The sequence below is a fragment of the Thrips palmi genome, unplaced genomic scaffold, assembly GCF_012932325.1.
Source record: "Thrips palmi isolate BJ-2018 unplaced genomic scaffold, TpBJ-2018v1 HiC_scaffold_3, whole genome shotgun sequence".
Taxonomy (NCBI): Eukaryota; Metazoa; Arthropoda; class Insecta; order Thysanoptera; family Thripidae; genus Thrips; species Thrips palmi.
The window spans coordinates 698,735-721,096 of record NW_023144630.1 but is presented as its reverse complement, the minus strand read 5'-3'; the positions used below and the strand labels follow the sequence as shown (position 1 = coordinate 721,096).

Genomic DNA, 22,362 nt, shown 5'->3' with positions numbered 1-22,362 from the left:
AAAGGGCGGCCAGGGAAATACAGAAGCGACGTCGCCCCGTTCCGCGCCATAAATTGATCTCGCCGAGAAGCCTCTCTCTCTGTCTCTCTCTCTCTAGCCAGCCGCTGCCGACAACTCTCTCTCCATCTCTCTCTGGCCGCCGCGCCCCGCGCCGCGTTCGTCCAATCAAATCGCTACAAAAAGCGGCTTCCGTCCGCAGGCCGCGGGGCCCGTGCGCAAACCACGACGTAACGCAATCACGCCACGCAGCGACACTGCCCTCGCACAGTGGGCCAGAAGACCGGTGGAGGCGGCCAAAACTCTAGACGCGTTTTGAGCTCCAGAGTCGCTAAACAGGACTCGAACCGAACGTGTGACCCCACCAATGGATTCCTCGTTCGGAGAGCAACCCATTGGTGGGGTCACACGTTCGGTTTGAGTCCCATTTAGCGACTCTGGAGCTCAAAACGCGTCTAGAGTTTTGGCCACCTCCACCGGTCTTCTGGCCCACTGTGGCCCGTCGTTCTCTCCGAGGTTCTCTCTCTCTCGCACTGCAGGGGCCCGTCCCGCGGAAGTGCGAGTGCGAGAGAGACAGCGCGACGAAGCAAGGTTCAGACCGCAGCGGAGTGCGCCGAGCCCCGCGATAATTTATTCAATTCCATCCACCCTCTCAATATCGGAGAGAGCCGCTAGCACTACGTCGGGGAGTCGGGGGGACGGAAGGACGACGCCAGGGTGGCAGCTTTTGACAGGGGGATTTATTTTGATAGATTTAGTAGTGGAGTCGGAGCCGGCAGGGGCGGAGGAGGCAGGCCGGCAGAAGGATTCGAACCCGAGCTCACAGCGGGCCAGAAGACCGGTGGAGGCGGCCGCAAAACTCAAGACGCGTTTTGGGCTCCAGAGTCGCTGAACAGGACTCGAATCGAACGTGTGACCCCACCAATGGATTCCTTGTTCGGAGAGCAATCCATTGGTGGGGTCACACGTTCGGTTCGAGCCCCATTAGCGACTCTGGAGCTCAAAACGCGTTCGGGATTTTGACCGCCTCCACCGGTCTTCTGGCTCACTGTGCTACGCGGTGGCGGCGGAGCGCGCGGCGAGGTGGAGGCAAGGATTATTTTTACCTGTTAAAGGTGACGCGTGTCGACCCCACCCACCCTGCCTGCTGCCGCACGCATGTGAGTGTGCGTGTGTGTTAGTGCGTGTGTGAGTGTGTGTGTGTGTGCGAGAGACACGTGCCAAGCTCAACAACGCCCTGTTCGGCACGACTCACTCTGCGCTTGCGCACCCCGTGTCCATCTGCGTGTGAGTGTGTGTGTGTATGTGTATGTGCGTACGTGTGCGAGTGTGTGTGTCTGTCTGTACCCTACGTGTGTGCGGGGCAATTGTTGTTTCTGGTAGTGAGGGACAGAGGGCGGGGGGTTGGGCAGAAGAGGGTCTGATTTTGACAACCGGGGGGGTCGCCGCGGGGGCGAGGGGCGAGACAGATGACTGGGTAAGGGGGGTTGCGTCCAGGGAATGTGTAGACACGCACGCGCGCGCGTGTTTTTCGTGACGGCACGGGGGCACTGGGGCGTGCTGCTTAGCCTGACACTGTGTGTATGTGTGCGTGTGTGTGTGTGTGTGGCGCTGGAGCTGGAATGCGGCACGAGTTGTTTGGAACCCCACACGCGCCCACACTGCACTGGGCCGTGCGTGTAGTTCCGTACCCTTGCCTCGCCCCGACGCCGCCGCCGAGACGCCGAGGGGGAGCGACTACGACGCCGTGCTCGACGCCCCGCGCCGCTGTCAGTCAGGAACCCATACAGTCACAATCAAGGGCGTGTCACAGTGGGCCAGAAGACCGGCTGAGGCGGCCAAAACTCCAGACGCGTTTTGAGCTCCAGAGTCGCTAAATGGGACTCATACCGAACGTGTGACCCCACCAATGGATTCCTCGTTCGGAGAGCAATCCATTGGTGGGGTCACACGTTCGGTTCAAGTCTCATTTAGCGACTCGAGCTCAAAACGCGTCTAGAGTTTTGGCCACCTCCACCGGTCTTGGCCCCCGGCACATAGGCCGCCCGTCCCGCCGCGCGCAGCGCAGCGCGGCGCGCTGCCTATCGCTTATTCGCCAGGCGCCGTGCCACAAATTCGCCAGCCGCTCCGTGAGTGCGACGGAGACAGGGCGACTGGGAACCTCGTCCACGAGGTCCAAGAGCAGGGGAAACCGTAGGCCACAGCCAGTAGCTCCCAGCTCCCTGCTACCGAGAGTCGTTGTGCGTTCGTCGCTCTGTCTCTCTCACACTCATGAGGCGTCACGTTGGGGTGCGAGAGAGACAGCACGACGACCCATCCTGCTAGCGGGTAGCGCCCAAAAGGGCAAAGAGAGGAAGCGTGGACGCGCTCCAACGGCCACGCCGTCGCCGTGTCCCGGAGGAGCACGAGCAGGCCCTCGGGAAGTGGGCAGCGGGCTCATTCCGACTGTTACACTCATCGCTCTGTCTCTCTCGCACTCGTGGGGCGTGCCGTAAGGGGGCGAGAGGGACAGCGACGAAGGCCGTGCTCGGAGGAACCATCCCGCAGGGCCGGGCAAGGCGGTCACAGTCCGCTGCCCGTCCTGGTGCCTTGCTGCTCCTGGCTGGGCGCACCCCGACGCATCCCGGATTGGAGCACAGAGGGCCAGAAGACTGGTGGAGGCGGCCAAAACTCTAGACGCGTTTTGAGCTCCTGAGTCGCTAAATGGGACTCGAACCGAACGTGTGACCCCACCAATGGATTCCTCGTTCGGAGAGCAATCCATTGGTGGGGCCACACGTTCGGTTCGAGTCCCATTTAGCGTCCGGGATCCTCATCGAAGCTTTTGGTTCGGCTCATCGAAGCGCGGCCTCCTCACACACTGGTTCCGAAAGAGTCCCCTCGCCGTTCTGCGTCTGTCGCACTCACGGTGAGTCCGGTAAGGGTGCGAGAGAGACAGATTGACGAGACGGTTCTTTGGAGACGCTCTGAGGGGCCCGCGAACAAATCCAATCGAACAACCGTTCGATCGGCCAGGCTTCGCGGTTCGCGGGGCGTCCTAGACTTCCGACCCCCCCCCCACCCCTTTGAGTCCGCGCCTGCCATTGTCGCCCCCCCCCCTCCCCTCTCGGACAGTACAAGTGTACAGTGTACTAGTACCGTACCTCATCGCCACTGCACTGCCGTCCATCTGTCCGCACGCCACCAACCTGGAACAAGAGACACATCGTTGAGCTTCCAGACAATAACCATTCAAACAACGACTTGGGGGGACAGATCGGGTGCACACTGTACACCGCCCCACCAGCGCCGATAAGTCGCTCTGTCTCGCTCGCACCCCAACGGGACGCGCCACGAGTGCGACAGAGACGGAGCGAACGAAACCATTCTTCGGAATCAGCCTGCGGCCCCGCCAGCCCCGCCCCGGGGATAATTTCGTATCCAATTATGGGCGACCCCCTCGACTCCCCGGCGAAGGCAGGACGCCACGGTCGACGGGGCAGTGCCGGGCAGGCAGCCCATCCAGGACGACAAGCGGAGCGCTACCGGCGGCACCCTGACCTGCGACAAGCTCTCCCCGCCCGCGCCGCAGCACAGTGTATTCGCCAGAAGACCGGTGCGGCCGATCAAAATCCCGCACGCGTTTTTAGTGAGTTGTCGAGAGTTTTGCCTGCCTGCCACGGTCGAGCCTAGCCCCACTTCCTCCTGTTTTTATCGCACCTTTCACGAAAGTAGTCCCGTGAACGAACAAGGGGGTGGCAGGCTGCGGAGTTTCGGCCGCCGATTGGAAGTCTGCTGGAGGAGCCTAACGTCCTCCCCCCCCCCTCCTTCCCCTTCCCCTCCCCTTCCTCTCACCTCCCCACTTCCCCTCTTCCGCAACGGCCAGGGAGTTAATCAGGCGGGGGCGGGGCCTAAGCGAGGACGCCGCCCCGGTGATGCATCGGGGAAGTTCCTAGACGGCCGTGGCTGCAGACTGACTCCCAGAGTCGTTTTCGTCGCTCTGTCCCTCTCGCTCCTGTACGAGACGCCTCATGGGTGCGAGAGACGCAGAGCGACGAAAACGACTCTCGGAGTCAGTCCACTGGCCCTGGCCGGCACTGATTGGCTTCGGGGCTGTTTTGGAGCCGAGGGGCGCTCTGTCTGTGAGCATTTGCCACAAGGCTGTGTGTGTGGGGCTCGGCTTGGGGGCGCATCGTAGGCTGTGCCGCCGGGCCCCATGTTGAGACCACGCCCCGTTTTCGGACCGCGCCTTGGGGCACTCCGTCCTTGTTGCACTCGCTGTAGGCTGTAGGTCCGCCACGGGAACCCGGCCCGGCCCAAAAGACCCATTCTCCGAATGCACCAAGCGGCTCTGAACTGCTGCTGCTTTGTTTGTGACTGCCTTACGTCTGTCTGTCCGTCTGTTGTGTGGCCTTTGGGCCTTGCAGCCCATGCGCTACCCGCCCCACAAAGGGGCAGAAGACCGGCACCCGCGGCCAGACGCTGAGCTCTACAGTCGCTGAACAGGACTCGAACCGAACGTGTGACCCCACCAATGGATTCCTCGTTCGGAAAGCAATCCATTGGTGGGGTCACACGTTCGGTTCGAGTCCCATGTAGCGACTCTGGGGCTCAAAACGCGTCCGAGATGTTGACCACCTCCACCGGCCTTCTGGCCCACTGTGCATCGCCACGTTTGTTTTCCCAGCGTCGTCATCGGTCTCTCTCGCACCCACGGGACGTCGCCTGGGTGCGCGAGAGAGACAGAGCGACTCCCAGTGGCGTGCCGCAGTGCCGCCGTGACCGGCGGGGAACGCGGTCGTCGACGCGACGCACGGGCGTGGCGTGGCGGTGCTCCGTGGGCCAGCACTGAGAATCCAAACGCTATGAGTATAGCACGTATGGTGCAATGCGCTGAGATATCGCACCACACGTGCAATGCCAGAGCCATATCGCACCATAGGTGCAATGCTTTCCGAAAATGCCCTATGCTTTTGCATGGCAAAGGGGAGGCATTGCACTTCATGTGCAATGATTTTGCATTGCACCAATTGACGCTATACTCATAGCGTTTGGATTCTCAGTGAGAAGACCGGTGGAGGCGGCCAAAACTCTAAAGGCGTTTTGAGCTTTGAGTCGCTAAATGGGACTCGAACCGACCGTGTGACCCCACCAATGGATTGCTCTCCGAACGAGGAATCCATTGGTGGGGTCACACGTTCGGTTCGAGTCCTGTTTAGCGGACTCTAGAGCTCTAAACGCCTTTAGAGTTTTGGCCGCCTCCGCCGGTCTTCTGGCCCACTGTGCATCGCAACACGGGCGTGTCCTGCCGTCGCGCGGAGCAGCGCGGCACCGCCACTGTTATTTCTATTCTCGGAGGCCAACTTCCGCAGTGATGCGCCGCGCGCTGCTCCCCCGAGCACCGCGGCACCGCGGGTCGCAACCGCGACATGCTGCAGAGCAACCTCCATGGTATGGCCGTCGCCCCGCCCTCTGTCCCCGACCGCCTCTCGGAGACCCTTCGCAGCTATACAGCGCCTCTCTACAGACGCCACACTGCAAAGGCCACTGCAGAACACTCAGGGAACAGCACCTCTCTACAATCAGGGCAGTGTTTCTCTTGTTAGATTTAGGGGAGTGCCGCTCTAGTCAGTCAGACTTAGGGCAGGGCCTCTCTAGTCAGACTTAGGGCAGGGCCTCTCTAGTCAGACTTAGGGCAGGGCCTCTCTAGTCAGACTTAGGGCAGCGCCTCTCTTGTCAGACTTAGGGCAGCGCCTCTCTAGTCAGACTTAGGGCAGGGCCTCTCTAGTCAGACTTAGGGCAGCGCCTCTCTAGTCAGTCAAACTTAGGGCAGGGCCTCTCTAGTCAGTCAAACTTAGGGCAGCGCCTCTCTAGTCAGTCAAACTTAGGGCAGGGCCTCTCTTGACAGACTTAGGGCAGCGCCTTTCTTGTCAGACTTAGGGCAGCGCCTCTCTAGTTAGAAAGACTTACGGCAGCGCCTCTCTAGACAGACTAAGGGCAGCGTCTCTCTACGATCTACTTCCGGTGTGGTCGCACGACAAGGCACAGCCAGGTGACGTTGGCGCCCACCCGCCTAGCGAAGGCAAGAAGGGGCCGCGCTGCAACCAGGAGCGGCGACGTACGACGCACGCCCTTACCATCGGGCCGTGTGTGTGTGTGTGTGTGTGTGTTCGTCCGTTACATGCAGTGCGACGGGGAAATAAAACCGACCCGTGCGCCCGTCAATGAGAGAGAAACCACAAAAAAGGGGTGGAGGAGGAGGATGTTCGCGGCACGCGGGAGGAAGAGAGAGAGAGAGACAGAGAGAGAGGGGGGGGGGGAAGAGGGAAAGGAAGAGAGGGGAGGGAGGACAGGGCGAGGAGGGGCAGAGCAGAGGGTACGCCCCATCCTCAACCACAGGCCTCACGCACGTGTTCCCACCGTGCGTGCATGTGTCTGAGCGTGCATGCATGTGCACGTGTGAGTGTGTGTGTGTGAGCACACGCGCGTGGCGGCGGCGCCCCGAACACATTGCCGCGCCGCACAAGGCGCTACCGATTCATTACCTTCATCTGCGGGTAAATGGCCTCCACTTGGACCAGCAACAACAACAACAACAACACGAGCAGCGGCAGAAGAAGCAACAACAACTAAACACACGTGCTGGTCTTGCCAGAAGGATTATTGTCATCCGGCCGAGACGGCTCCACGACAATGCCCTGCATGAATGGAGTCTGCGCGATGAAAGCAGAAGCCGAGTCATTTCGCCCTTTAAAAAATAAAAAAGTAAAAAAAATAGAAAGAGGAAGAGTAAAAAAAATGGCAACGGCAATTGAGCGACAATGCAGCGTAGGAGACAACCCGAAACCGGACTTCCGCGGCACTGCCAACAAGAGCCGCGATACATCGACGCGTAATCGAATCGGAAACAGGTGGGCGCATGATGCAGGCGGACGGACGGACGGACGGACGGACAGACAGACAGACAGACAGACAGACAGACAGACAGACAGACAGACAGACAGACAGACAGACAGACAGACAGACAGACAGACAGACAGACAGACAGACAGAGGCGGGTGCTACGATTAGGCAGGTCAGCGGCCGTGTCAGGCACACCGGAAAAGGGATCAAGTGAAATAAAAAGTAATCGACGAGAACAAAAATGACAGAAACAATCAAACGTATCACTCACGAAAAAGTGGGGAGGAGAGGGGGTCCTCCTCGCGGGGATAGGTAGGTACTCAGTCAAAATAGATAAACAAATGCGCTTGCTCAAATGCAGCTGTGCACAGTGGGCCAGAAGACCGGGGGAGGCGGCCAAAATTCTATAGACGCGTTTTGAGCTCCAGAGTCGCCATACAGGACTCGAACCGAGCGTGTGACCCCATCAATGGATCCCATGTTCGGAGAGCAATCCATTGGTGGGGTCACACGTTCGTTTCGAGTCATTTCTAGCGACTCTGGAGCTCAAAACCCATCTATAGAATTTCGGCCGCCTCCCCCGGTCTTCTGGCTCACTGTGCGGCGGCAAGCCAATGAGAAGTCACCTAAAGGCAGCCAGGGATATACACCTCGCCTTGAACCACAAACGAAAAACCGTCTGCGCTCTCTTTTTATTTTTTCCCGCCCTTCTCTCGAGCTTCAACACAGACGGCTCAGAACAGAGGGCGTTTGTGTCCGGCGAGAGAAGAAGACAGTTCAAGTGCGCCAGTGACGAGAGGAGCGGGGCTTTGCTGCACCGTCGGGGCCCCGCCCCGCCCCGCCGAGGAGTTCAAAATCATGCCGCTACTTCAGCGGGCACGTCCCCGTGCCGAAGATGGGAGGCGAGACTTCTTTCTCGGTCTTCCCTCTCCGTCCCTCCCTCCGCCCGGCTGCATGTCTGTCTGTCTGTCTGTCTGCCTGCCTGTCTGTCTGTCCGTCCGCCTTCTGGGATGTCACCTTCCGTATTAGTCATGCGGCCAGGAGCGGCACGCTGCACGCCCGTCACGCTAGGCCGGCCATCCCACACTCCGCCGGCATTGCGCACAGTGGGCCAGAAGACCGGTAGAGGCGGCCAAAACTCGAGACGCGGTTTGAGCTCCAGAGTCGCTAAATAGGACTCGAACCGAACGTGTGATCCCACCAATGTATTCCTCGTTCGGAGAGCAATCCATTGGTGGGGCCACACGTTCGGTGCGAGGCCTGTTTGGCGACTCCGGAGCTCAAAACGCGTCTGGAAAGTGAGCACTGTCGTCCGCGAGGGCTGCGGATGGCCGCCACGCTGTAAGGACTGGTTTGCCGCCCCGGCCGCTGCCCCAGTGCTGTCCCCTCCCCCCAAGCCGCGATCCGATGAGTGATTAGCTGTTATGATTTATGATAAAATAAATAGGTTTCGGTTCCTGAATGTCCGTCTGTGTGTGTGTGTGTGTGTGCGCGCGCACTTGGCCCACCTCTTCACTGCTCGTGTGTTCGCGGCCGCGACACGCTATGTGTGTGAGTCCACGTCTGTCAGTGTCATGTTCTAGTTTCCGGATGGGGAAATAAAATGGGGTTGGTTTTGGGTCCGCCACCCACGCCTGCGTGTGCGTGTGTGTTGTGTGTGTGTGTGTGTGTGCATGTATCCGTGTGATTGTTTAGTTGCCTTCCTCCTTGTTCTGTGGGGTCGCGCGCGGCACGGCTGTGTCCAGCCCCTAAAACAAGTTCGCCCTGCCGGTTTGAGTGTGTGTTTGTGTGCATGTGTGTGTGGTGAATTTTTCATTTTTATTGCTTCCGGCGCAGTGGCGCATCGTCGTTGTTTGGAGGATGCTTTGCCGTGACTGGAGCCACCCTGCGTAACGTGCTGTTGAGACGCCAGAGAGTCAGGGATCGCCAGTCTAAACAGTGGCGACCTGCGATCAGTTGCGGTTCCAGAGCCTTCCTTTCGGGGAAGAGTGTTCGGTTCGAGTCCTGTTTAGCGACTCTGGAGCTCAAAACGCGTCTAGAGTTTTGGCCGTATCCACCGGTCTTCTGGCCCACTGTGCAGTCATGGTCGTCTAGGGTCCAGGGAGAAATAAGTTTGCCAGGGTGGTTTGTAATACAAAGCCAGAGAAGACTTATCACTGCGAAGTATTTTTTTGGCTTTCGAGAGTGTAGAAGACACTGCCGTCAGATTTCTCGCAACACTAATTGCAATTGGTGTGACATTGACAAACTTTGCCATCAAATCGGTTTGACGGCGTCCCTGCAGCGCATGAACGATGAATCAGTCTTGAAATCATCACCAAGTGACAACCCGAAATCTCAGAGTGACGAGGGACGCAGGAAATCACGCTTCAAGTCGCAGTGCAGCAGTGAAGTGTTGTCCTTTGGGTGCGGCACACCGCGGTGACGGATATGTCGTGTCCTCGAGACTCTCCTCCGTCTCTCTCGCACTCACGGGGCGTGCCGTACAGGTGCGAGAGAGACGGAGCGACGCCTTGCCTCGCACTGTGGCTCTTGAAAGCGCGCCCGCCATGCGTCATCTGTCTCTATCTATCCATCCATCTATCCATCCATCTATCCATCCATCTATTCCATCCACCCGTTTTCTATTGCAGCCCCGTCCCGCCGTCATCTGTTTCCATGGGCGGGGTGAAGGGACAGGCCGGCAGTCGCCCTGTCTCTGTCGCACTCGTGGGGCGTCCCGCCTAAGTGTGAGAGAGATAGCACTACTATTCCGTGCCGCCCCCGGCAGCTGTCGCTAATGACTTGCGCGTCGTGATTTTGCTCATTTCACCCCACGGCGCCATTTTCCCACCCGGCCCAGGAGATCAACCGTGAGGAATCGGAGGAGGCACTGCAAAAATATTCTATTAGAATATGAAACACTGTGGATTTTTTTCAGTTCGCCAAAATACTGGACGCGTTTGGAGCTCCAGAGTCGCTAAACAGGACTCGAATCGAGCGTGTGTCCCCACCAATGCATTCCTCGTTCGGAGAGCAATCCATTGGTGGGGTCACACGTGGAGTTTCGACCGCCTCCACCGGTCTTCTGGTTCACTGTGTGCGCTACGGCATAACCACACCTTTTCAAACATTCATTTCGTCGCCGTCTCTCTCACTCGCACCCCTAAGGGACGCCGCGCCCCATGCGTGCGACAGAGACAGAGCGACGAAACGACTCTCCGGAATCAGTCTGCCGAGGGAAGCTTGTTGAGTCCGTGTCTCAGATCGGTTATCGGCCACGAGGATGCACCGCGCCCTTGGCTCTCGGGTGCGTGCCGCGACGGAGTGAGACGGAGACAGACAGCTTCATTCCCAAGTGCGCCTCCTCAATCTCATCCGAACGGCAGTGCTTCTGTCTCTCTCCCACCCGTGCGGCGGTCCGCGTGGGTGCGAGAGAGACAGATACAGCGACCTGCCTGCGGCCGAGACACGCGCTGGCGCGGACCCCTCGATAAGTCACACGGCTTACCCGGGCGTCATGTGCCTCGGGCGATCTCATTGATTTACTCCGAGCACACACACACACACACACGCATTCTCTCTCTCTCTCCCTCCCTCTCTTCTCTCTCTCTCTCTCTCTCTCTCTCTCTCTCTCTCTCTCTCTCACGCACAGGGAGGAGCAGGGGGTCCTGCAGTGACTTACACCCGTCCAGATAGCAAATAATCCAGCGCAAACAGCCGCGGGCAGCCACCGCTGGGGACCTGCACTGCAAGCCGATTCTCTCTCTCCCTCTCTCTCTCTCCCTCTCTCTCTCTCCCTCTCTCTCTCACACGACCCCCCGTGAGAGCGAGAGAGACAGAACGACCCTTTGCACGGCCTGCAGCCTGCAGCAGGACCAAAGGGGAAGGGACATTAAGATAAGCAGGGCGAAACCAAAACCAAAGCATCTCTCTCTCTCTCGGCTGCTTGCTCAACTCAAATCCCGAACGGCGACATCGTTTCTCGATCAGTGAAGCGGGGTGCTTCTCTTCGGGCCGCTTCGGGTGCCGCGGCGCAGTGGGCACCCCGCTCGCCTCGACGGGGCTTAAACTAATTTCCCGGCGACAGTGCGGAACGCGGCGGGGCGGGGTGGGGCGGGGTGGGGTGGGGTGAGGTGGGGTGGGGTGGGGCGGGGTGGGGTGGGTGGGGGTGGGGTGGGCGGGGCGGGGCGGGCGGCGGGGTGCGGCTGGGAAGGGCCGAGCCATAGGGCCGGGGGAGGCGACAAGGGCCTGCTTGTCACACTAAGGGGATTGGATTGTCGAAATTGGAATCATTGCGACCACCTCAGTCGGCCCGGCCTGGGGCGGCCTGGGGCGGGCTGGGGCGGGCCTGGCCGCGAGGGCTTGGCTGCCCCGCACGGCTTCCCCCGCCTGCTCCTCCATCGTCCCCTCCAGCAGCTAAGTGTCCCGCGGCTGTCCACAGTGGGCCAGAAGACGGGCGCCGGCGGCCACAACTCTAGACGCGTTTTGAGCTCCAGAGTCGCTAAACAGGACTCGAACCGAGCGTGTGACCCCACCAATGGATTGCTCTCCGAACGAGGAATCCATTGGTGGGGTCACACGATCAGTTCGACTTCCGTTCAGCGACTCTGGAGCTCAAAACGCGTCTGGAGTTTCAGCCGCCTCCACCGGTCTTCTGGCCCACTGTGCGCCCCTGCCGGCCAAAGCCGCACCGACCACGCGGACCGATTCCGAACAGACGCTGTCGCTCTCGCACTCACGCGTCGTCCCGAAAAGGTGCGAGAGAGACAGAGCGACGACATCGACTCCCGGCATAAGTCCTGCAGACTTGTCCTGGTGTCTCCCTCGCACTCATGGGGCGCCCCGTGGGGGTGCGAGAGAGACAGAGCGACGACATCGACTCCCGGCATAAGTCCTGCAGACTTGTCCTGGTGTCTCCCTCGTACTCACGGGGCGCCCCGTGGGGGTGCGAGAGAGACAGAGCGACGACATCGACTCCCGGCATAAGTCCTGCAGACTTGTCCTGGTGTCTCCCTCGTACTCACGGGGCGCCCCGTGGGGGTGCGAGAGAGACAGAGCGACGAGGGCTGAACTGCCACACGCAGGACACGGCCTGGCCGCCTCGAAAGGACCCCGTTTTAGAAAGGACCCGAAGAGGGTTTCGCGCTCCCCTTCGGTTTTCAGCGGCGGCACCGTCTCTGTCCGTGGGGGTGCGAGAGAGACAGACCGGCAGAGCAGTCTCCTTTCACGAAGGTCACTGACGCCGGCCGCGGGACGCATTGCCACTCCCCGCCGCCTCCATCCATACACACCGCCAACATTCTGCCGTCTGCCACAAACTAACAGAACTTCATTAGAGACGACATTGCCGTTTAATTCGCAGCGCCGAGTCACGCACAGTGGGCCAGAAGACCGGCAGAGGCGGCCAAAACTCTGGACGCGTTTTGAGCTCCAGAGTCGCTAAATGGGACTCGAACCGAACGTGTGACCCCACCAATGGATTGCTCTCCGAACGATCGTTCGAAGAGCAATCCATTGGTGGGGTCACACGTTCGGTTCGAGTCCCATTTAGCGACTCTGGAGCTCAAAACGCGTCTAGAGTTCTGGCCGCCCCCGGCCCACTGTGGCACGCCACTGCAGGTGTCTCTGTCTCCCTCGCACTCACGGCGCGAATAGGACTGCGCGAGAGAGACAGAGGCACGGCCCATGACTCGCGGCTGAACGAAACCCACCCCCGCTGCAGAGCGGACGGACGCAAACACACCCTCATTTTTAATTCAAGCTTGGCCCCGTTCCCTCCCTTCGCCTTTGAGGCCAGCCACCAGTCCGCCCCTGCCCGCAATTTTATTCCATTTTCTTTTTTTTTTTTTCGGAAAAAAAAGTGAAAAAAATCTGGGGAGAACGCCATGGCCCCTCAATCCCAATAAATCGGTCAATAACTGACGCGGCGAGCGGACGCCATTTCGCCACGGACCCGCATCGCGACGGACACGTGCAAACGTCACGGAAAATAAAAAGACACGATAAAAAATAAAGCAAACAAATTTCCCTTTTTTCGGGACAGAGACGACGGTCGGGCTGTCGCTCCGCGAGGGTCGCGCAAGACTATTTTCGCCCCAAAGGGGGAGCGGCGCGGAGTGGGCCAGAAGACCGGCACCGGCGGCCCAAACTCTAGACGCGTTTTGAGCTCCAGAGTCGCTAAATGGGACTCGAACCGAACGTGTGACCCCGCCACTGGATTCCTCATTCGGAGCGCAATCCATTGGTGGGGTCACACGATCGGTTCGAGTCCCATTTAGCGACTCTGGAGCTCAAAACGCGTCCGGGATTTTGAACCCCTCCACCAGTCTTCTGGCCCACTGTGAAAGTGCGAGAGAGACAACGCGACGAAAGCGCGGTTCGAACTCAGCCCCATTTCCCTAAACGGCGCTCCATCCATCCCCTGTTCTGTTCATGCCCCTCCAAGACGACGGGGGTCTTCGACACAGACGGGCCGCACCAACGCAACAAGGTCGCCTCTCTCGCACTCATCGGCATTCCCTGAGGAGCGACAAGGACGCCACCATAGCGTTACGTAAAACGTGCACGATCTTTCACACTGCAAACACACTGTTTATCCGGCCGGCATCTGACACCGACACCGCCGCGCCCTCGGCCTATCAAGTCATCAGACAACACAAGGGAGGGACATCCATCCGTCATCCGTGGAAGGACAGTCAGGCGAGGACGGCCCTCCGCGTGCACCGAGCCGCGGACCCACCAGAAGGACCACGATAGGAGGAGAATCCTTTGGCCCGGGGTTGTCTGACACTCTGGGTGTTGTCTGACACTCTGGGGGGTTGTCTGACACTCTGGGGGGTTGTCTGCCACCCTGGGGGTTGTCTGACACCCTGGGGGTTGTCTGACACCCTGGGGGTCGCCTTAAACCCTACCCACACCCTTGGGGTTGTCCGAGGGGTTGTCTAACACCCTGGGGTGACCCTAAGGATCCTCTAACACCGTGGGAGTTTCGCAACACCGTGGGGGGTGCACGAATGTTAATACGTACTCTGAGGTCGCCTTACGCCCCCCGACGGCGCCGTCCGCGGGCCGCCATACAGTAGCACGTCCCCGAAACACCCTGCCCCTCCCTTTCCCCACCGCCAGGTCCTGCCTGGTCCTGCTCCCCTCCGCGACAATGGAGAGGGCGAAGTCCGCGAAAGGGGCGCTCGTTCGGCAAATCCGCTAACCCAAAGTGAAACGAAAGCCGGAAAAAGAGGGGCTGTGCCGAGGGCGATTTGCTTAGCCGCCACGCCCCACCCCGACCCGCACAGTGGGCCAGAAGACTGGTGGAGTCAGCCAAAACTCAGACGCGTTGTGAGCTCCAGAGTCGCGAAACAGGACTCGAACCGAACGTGTGACCCCACCAATGGATTGCTCGTTCGGAGAGCAATCCATTGGTGGGGTCACACGTTCGGTTCGAGTCCCGTTTAGCGACTCTGGAGTTCAAAACGCGTCTAGAGTTTCGGCCGCCTCCACCGGTCTTCCGGCCCACTGTGCTCCGGCCGGAGGGTCCCCCGCGCACCACGCCCACGCACTGCACCGTCCAGACAGCCCCATCTCCGGTCATTTTTCACACACCATGCCGGCACCATCGCGGGGTAATCTTCCTCCATCTCATCATCATCCTCCGAGTCCTCGTCGTCGGTGGGGTCCCATTCCGAGAGTCGTTTCCGCATCGCTCTGCCTCTCTCGCACTCACGGCGCGTGCCGTAAAGGTGCGAGAGAGACAGAGCGACGAAAACGACTCTCTGAATCAAGGAGCGCTCCTCTCAGGCGCCCTCTCGGCGGCCCTCCGCCACGGCGAGGCACTGCAAGTGCTGCAAGTGCACCCGGGGGACCGCGCGGCCGAGCGGCGGCGGCGCCAAGACTTTGGTCAACAAGATCGTCGACTTGCGCTTCGTGTCGACGCCTCTGCTTGCGAGGGGCGCCGGCAGGGGAGGCACGGTGGGCCAGAGGACCGGTGGAGGCGGTCGAAAACCCACACGCGTTTCGAGCTCCAGAGTCGCTAAATGGGACTCGAACCGAACGTGTGACCCCACCAACGGATTGCTCTCCGAACGAGGAATCCGTTGGTGGGGTCACACGTTCGGTTCGAGTCCCATTTCGCGACTCTGGAGCTCAAAACGCGTCTGGAGTTCCGGCCGCCTCCACCGGTCTTCTGGCCCACTGTGGGGCGGGGAGGGGGAGGGCGTAAGGGGCAAGAGGTGAGGGGCCGCACGCGAGCTCGATGGAAGGAATCGGTGGTGGTGGTAGTGCAGTGGGGGTGCAACCGTTTCGTCTCTCTCTCTCTCTCTCTCTCTCTCTCTCTCAAGCATGGACATCCAGTAAGAGTGCAAGAGAGACGGAGGGATGCGGCTGGCGCGTGTCGGGTCTTGGCTCGGCCGATCTGGTTACGCTCCATCGGCAGGAACACCTGCCGTGCCGAGTCCAGCACACTGAATTCCGAGACTCGTCCCTCCGTCTCTCTCGCACTCACAGGGCGCCCCGTACGGGTGCGAGAGAGACAGAGCGACGAAAACGACTCTCGGAATCCAGTCTACAGAGGCGCCGCTGCCTCGCCTCGGGCTGACCAACCCCTCATCGAGGAAGCGTGGGTCGCTGCATCTCCACATCAAACGCCAACCCTCGCCACTGGAATTAGAACCCGTTTAGGGCTGAGAGAGCGAGTGAGAGAGAGAGCGAGAGAGCGAGAGAGCGAGAGAGAGAGAGAGAGAGAGAGACAGACAGACAGACAGACAGAGACAGACAGAGAGAGAGGGGGGGCTGCGTAATGCAGTATCAGCGGGATGCCCTGGGATGCCGTGAGAAAGGAAACTAATGGAAGTTGTACTGAAAACGTTCGCTGAGCATATTGAGAATTTCAGAGGCGAGTTTCGATAGCCCCGCGAGAGCGAGAGAGACAGAGCGTCGCGACGAAAGCACGGCCTCCGGAATCAAGCCCCCCTGCTTCTCCAAACGCCGACGACGCCGGCCGGGGGAAGCTTTACAAGGGGCACGTCCCTAAACAGCGTGTCCACCCCACGACAAGCCGCGGGACGACAGCAGACTGACGCCGAGAGTCGTTTTCGTCGCTCTGTCTCTCTCGCACCCATAGGGGACGCCGCACGAGTGCGAGAGAGACAGAGCGACGACAACGACTCTCGGAATCAGTCTGCTGGCACGACAGGCCGCAGAGGGGAGCGGGGCGCGGCTAGAGCGACCCACCCCTACCTACCCCTCGGCCGCGTGACCTCGCGAGGGGGAGGGGGAGGGGAGGGGCAGGGGAGGGGGATGAAAAAGGGGGAGTGTGCGCGTGCCGCACGCACCGCATCATCGCAGTTTCATCGCAAGCTGCACACACACAGCAGGGGCACCGCTGGACCGCTGCGGCAGTGTAGTAGTCGTCCGTCTCTCTCTCTCTCTCTCTCTCTCTCTCTCTCTCTCTCTCTCTCTCTCTCTCTCTCTCGCCTCGATTAGCGAGCCCATGCAAATGAAGGTGAGCCACCCCCGTCCGGCTCTCTCCGTCTCTCCCAGCGAGGCCACCCCTTTCAAACTCGGTTCAAAGGCGTGGTGGGTCCAGCCTCCCCAGTAAGTGGCGGCGTTGCGCCCCTGGCCCCACAAATTTGTCAGGTGCGCGGGTTGGGCAGCTCCAAAGGCAAGCGTCCACTTTCACCAAGGAAAATGCCTAGGCTACTGTACAAAAAATTAATTTTTTGAAATTGAAATTTGAAATTTCACTTGTTTTTTTTTTTTTGACATATGTCATATGATTAAGACAAAAAGTAAAAATTCCTCGTCAGAAAAAAAAATATAAGGAGTTTTGCTGGCGTTGCGCTTTGGTTGCTGCCTCCGTTCGTGACGCACGTGCCAGGATAAAGCACCTCCCGCGTATACACTACGAGGCATTTTCACAATTTTCCTCAGACCAAAAAAAAATTAGGATAAAATAAATAAAGCAGGCGGAGGCGCGTTCTTCCACACCGGGCCGGCCGAATTACTGTTTTCGTTATGGCGATCTTCCTCCTCATTCCCGATGCCTCCCCGAATCCACCCTCCCGGAGGCGCGCCAAAAAAAGAACGGGGCAAAAAAGAAAAAAAAGTAGGGGAAAACTGAGGGGGAAAATCGCGCCCAGCGACACAAAACTTATGCACGCGAATTTGCAGAACAAAAAGGCGGGGTCGCTTCCCCGCGTTCGTTTTTCCGCGTGCAATTCACGCGCACGCCATCGGCATGCCGTGTCGCGTAATGAACAATTGTCCGGCAGAAAAAGTGTGAAATTGAGAAACTGCAACGGAGAGGGAGAGGGGGGGGGTGAGAGGGAACCGGCGCAATGCAGCAGAAACACAACGAAGGTCTGCAGTGAGTGGACGCTGGACGCTAGGAACGAAAAAGGCCAGGCCCCAGTTGCAAAAGCCCTCAGTTGCCAAAAAGGCCTCAGTTGCAAAAAAGGCCTCACTTGCAAAAAAGCCCTCAGTTGCAAAAAAGGCCTCAGTTTCAGAAAAGGCCTTAGTTGCTAAAGCCTCATAGTTGCAACACGCCCCATTCTAAAAGGTCCCCATTCAAAAAGGCTCCCGTTCAAAAACCACTATTTTAAAAGGGTACCTTTTTTCTCGAGCGAGCCCTTTCTCCCTCCAGCAACCCTTTCCTCCAGCGGCGCACCCCTTCTCCAGGAGGCCTTCCCTTTCACGTCTCATTAGCCGTAACTTCTCCAGACGGTGCATCCTCCGTGCAGACTCCATGGGTCCGCTCGTCGTAAAGTCGGCCAACCCTCTTCGCCCTCTCTCTCCGCGGGTGTTGACGCCCAGCCCGCCCGTTTCCTCCGGCCAAATAATGAAAGTCGTAATCGGGATGGAGGGATGGGAGGCCGTGGGGCGGCGGGCAGACTGCCGCGCCGCGGCCATACGGGGCTGATTTCCACCACTCACTTCAAGGTTCGCTCGGCGGTTAAAAGATGGAGCCTTATTGCTAGCCCCACTTCCCCAGAGGAGGCGGAGCTCGTCTCGCGGCCGCCAACCCCCAACCTTGCGACTGAGGGTTTTGCCAAGTGAGAGGTTTGGTTTGGCAAAAGATGGTTTTAAGTGAGGGGTTTTGACAAGTGGGGGCTTTTGACAAGTGGGGGCTTTTGACAAGTGGGGGCTTTTGGCAAGTGAGGGCTTTTGGCAAGTGAGGGCTTTCGGCAAGTGAGGGCTTTCGGCGAGGGGGAAATCACTCGCGTAATAGCCGGGTCACCGATTCCTAGTATTACGCGTAATAGTAATAGCCAAATTTTTAAAGATTTTCCCTATTTAGGGTCCGAATTTAGACTAAATCTGGATATTTTCGAGCGTAATAAGCCTTCTGTAATAGCGTAATAGAACGTAATAGGGAGTAGTCGGGTCACAGTTTTTAAGAGTGATTTCCCCCTCGGCTTTCGGCAAGTGAGGGTTTTCGGCAAGTGAGGGCTTTGGGCAAGTGAGGGCTCTAGGCAAGTGAGGGCTTTGGGCAAGTGAGGGCTCTAGGCAAGTGAGGGCTTTGGGCAAGTGAGGGCTTTGGGCAAGTGAGGGCTTTGGGCAAGTGAAGGCTTTTGGCAAGTGGGGGCTTTTGGCAAGTGGGGGCTTTTGGCAAGTGGGGGCTTTAGGCAAGTGCGGGCTTTGGCACGAGGGGGCATTGGCAAGTGAGGGTTTTGGCAAGTGTGGGTTTTGGCGGAATGATGGGAAATTGGAGTGGACGATGGGGGTTAACGCGCACCACCTGCTGGAGGAGCGCCTCCAGACCGTCAGGCTGGCCAGCCCCGCTCCTGGATCAACAAACCTGCCCGCACTCCGCACGTCCCGCGGCAGCGGAACACCCCGCAAAAAAAAAAGATGAATGCCATAAATAAATGCAGCGGTGACGCCTCCGGAATAGATTACACGGCCTCCCCTTCGACAACACGCAAACACCCCAAGAAAAGGGTTGGCCGTTCGCAGCGGGCGGCGTCCAATCAAAGTCACCCTCCAGATTGCTCCAGATGCGGCGAGGGAAGGTCAAGACTGGCCGCTGCGCAGTGGGCCAGAAGACCGGTGGAAGCGGCCGAAACCCTAAACGCTTTTTGAGCTCCAGAGTCGCTGAACAGAACTCGAACCAAACGTGTGACCCCACTAATGGATTGCTCTCCGAACGAGGAATCCACTGGTGGGGTCACACGTTCGGTTCGAGTAACATTTAGCGACTCTGGAGCTCAAAACGCGTCTCTCGTTTTGGCCGCATCCACCGGTCTTCTGACCTACAGTGTGACTACGAGCTCAGACGGCGGCAGCCAGGTCCTGCACGGCGCGCTCGGCCGCGCAGCGCGGACCGCGCGTCGACGGGAGGAAGGGACGACGCTGGAGCGCGCTGGAGCCTCCAGCCCAGTGCCTCCGTCGCTCTGTCTCTCTCGCACCCACCGGCCGCCCCGCAAGGGTGCGAGAGAGACAGAGCGACGAAGGCAGCCCGCAGAGGGGAGGCGGCTGAACGGGGACAGCGAGGCTGCAGCCAGGCAGGAGGGTGGACGCGTGCGCGGCTGGCGTAGCGGTGCGAGAGAGACAGACTGACCGGGGGACGGCGCGGCGTGGCGGTGCGAGAGAGACAGACTGACGGGGGACGGCGCGGCGTGGCGGTGCGAGAGAGACAGACTGACGGGGGACGGCGCGGCGTGGCGGTGCGAGAGAGACAGACTGACCGGGACGGCGCGGCGTGGCGGTGCGAGAGAGACAGGCGGGAGGGTGGACGCGTGCGACATACGGTGCCGATTCCCGGATAAAGGGGGTGGCAATCAGCATAGCCAAATCTGGCAACGCGGCGGGCTCGCTCCATCTCTCTCTCTCTCTCTCTCTCTCTCTCTCTCTCTCTCTCTCTCTCTCTCTCTCTCTCTCTCTCTCTCTCTCTCTCTCACTCAGTTACTAGTGGAGCGGGCCGTCGGGGTGCGAGAGAGACGGACGCGTGCACCATGCAGTCCCCGAGGCCATTTCCGCGGGGCTGCGGTTCGGCCGCGAGGCCGCCAGGAGGATTCGCGCTTACGTATTCCACGCCATCCACAGTGGGCCAGAAGACCGGTGGAGGCGGCCAAAACTCTAGACGCGTTTTGTCCTCCAGAGTCGCTAAATGGGACTCGAACCGAACGTGTGACCCCACCAATGGATTGCTCTCCGAACGAGGAATCCATTGGTGGGGTCACACGTTCGGCTCGAGTCCTGTTTAGCGACTCTGGAGCTCAAAACGCGTCTAGAGTGCTGGCCGCTTGCGCCGGCCTTCTTTCGCACTGTGCAAGACAACACGGCGGACTCGCGCCGCTTCCCGGCGCCCTCCGCCCTTAGGCCGCCAAGTGCCGGCACACTGGCCGAGGATCGTCCTCTGTCTCTCTCGCACCTGTGCGGAGCGCCCCGTGAGTGTGACAAGGGCAGAGCGACGAGAGCGACTCTCGGAATCAGTCTGCAGGGCCACTAGGGCGGTGCGTGCCGTCGAGTCGCCGACGACGCGAAGCCCCGCCAGTGCCTCAGCCCTCATGGACGGCCGCCCCGCGACGCCGCGGCGACGCCTGCTGGCGCCGTGCAGGCCGCCAGCGCCGCGACACGGCAGGCACAGTGGGCCAGAAGACCGGCGGAGGCGGTCAAGACCCCGGACGCGTTTTGAGCTCCAGAGTCGCTAAATGGGACTCGAATCGATCGTGTGACCCCACCAATGGATTGCTCTCCGAACGAGGAATCCATTGGTGGGGTCACACGTTCGGTTCGAGTCCTGTTCAGCGACTCTGGAGCTCAAAACGCGTCGAGTTTTGGCCGCCTCCACCGATCTTCTGGCCCACTGTGGCAGGGCATGGCCGCCGCGAGTGCGAGGAGCTCCCACGGCCAGTGAGTCAGCAGCCATGAGTGGAGCACAACGGTGCCCGCTGTGCACGGCCACCATGGCTAGCCGTCGTTTTCTTCACTTTTCTCATGGCAGCGTCTAGACAAACCCATGGCGCATGGAACTTGCTCCAGCCTTCCAGCAGGGTGTGTTCACCCACCCTTCGATCCGCTCCACGCGCCCCGTGCTCGCTGACGGCACCAGCACACTGATTCCTCGGGTCGTCTTCGTCGCTCTGTCTCTCTCGCACCTACGCGGGACGCCCCACGAGTGCGAGAGAGACGGAGCGACTCTCGGAATCAGTCTGCCAGAAGACAGGGAGGCCCGGGAGGGCGCAATGCGCTTATACATTCACGGGGCGTCAGGACCCGGCTTTATATGACACGGGCGGACAGGCAGGCAGGCAGACGGACAGACGGACAGGCAGGCAGCACGCCCCGCGTATCCAAACCGTTAAACACAGCCCCGTCCAGGCTGCACAGTGGGCCAGAAGCCGGTGGAGGCGGACAAAACTCAAGGCGCGTTTTGAGCTCCAGAGTCGCTGAATGGGACTCGAACCGAAAGTGTGACCCCACCAATGGACTGCTCACCGAACGAGGAATCCATTGATGGGGTCACACGTTCCGTTCGAGTCCCATTTAGCGACTCTGGAGCTCAAAACGCGTCTAGTTTTGGCCGCCTCCACCGGTCTTCTGGCCCACTGTGGGCCGGGCCGATAGGGCGGCTGGGCTCATGCCGGGAGGGCGCGCGGTCATAGACACCCACGCAGACTGCATCCGAACGCCGCTCCGTCTCTCTCCCACTCACGGGGCACCCCGTCAGGGTGCGAGAGAGAGACAGCGCCGCTCTCCGGCGCGCCGAGAGCGAAAGGGGTGACCTTCGCCACCCCCGCCCTCGCCACGCACATTCCGCCCGACATATCCTTGCGCAATTCGCCCTCCAACACAACAAGCCTTGAATAAAGCAGAGAAGAGAGACGCACAGTGGGCCAGAAGACCGGTGCAGGCGGCCTAAACTCTAGACGCGTTTTGAGCTCCAGAGTCGCTAAATTGAACCCGAACCGATCGTGTGACCCCACCAATGGATTGCTCTCCGAACGAGGAATCCATTGGTGGGGTCACACGTTCGGTTCGAGTCCCATTTGGCGACTCTGGAGCTCAAAACGCGTCTAGGATTCTGACCGCCTCCACCGGCCTTCTGGCCCACTGTGAGACGGAGCGAGATATCCGACGCCAAAAATGAGAAAAACAAAAGCGTCGACCGCCCCTTGTCCCCCATGGCATTCATTCCAGCAACGCCGACAGGGGGGGGTGAGAAGGGAGGGGGGATGATCATCGTAAACTTTATCACTACGAATCCCATCTCCACTCGAGATTTCGGCATTTCGATTTCGGCGGGCCAGCCGCGTCCGTCCGTTCACCTCGCCGCCGCGCGACCCTCCCCCGTCCAGCCAGCCGACCGCCGCCACTACACTGCTGCGGAAAAGTAGTATAGTAGCAGCTTGATTAATCACTAACACGTGACGAGAGAAAGAGAGAAAGAGAGAAAGAGAGAAAGAGAGAAAGAGAGAAAGAGAGAGAGAGAGAGAGAGAGAGAGAGAGAGAGAGAGAGAGAGAGAGAGAGAGAGAGAGAGAGAGAGAGAGAGAGAGAGAGAGAGA

At 59.6% G+C, this 22,362-nt stretch overlaps 1 protein-coding gene across 2 annotated transcripts in view; it reads right to left on the bottom strand.

Annotated features, from left to right (window-relative positions):
- The window catches only part of LOC117648048 (CD109 antigen), a 43,302-nt gene that overhangs the window by 18,079 nt on the left and 2,861 nt on the right, over window positions 1-22,362 (bottom strand). Inside the window, exon 2 of one of the 2 annotated variants that reach the window (XM_034390209.1) lies at window positions 3,141-3,185. The exons of the other annotated variant lie outside the window; for it this stretch is intronic. Within the exon in view, the coding sequence (XP_034246100.1) occupies window positions 3,141-3,185 (45 nt within the window). The remainder of the gene's footprint in view (window positions 1-3,140; window positions 3,186-22,362) is intronic. 2 annotated transcript variants of the gene reach the window in all.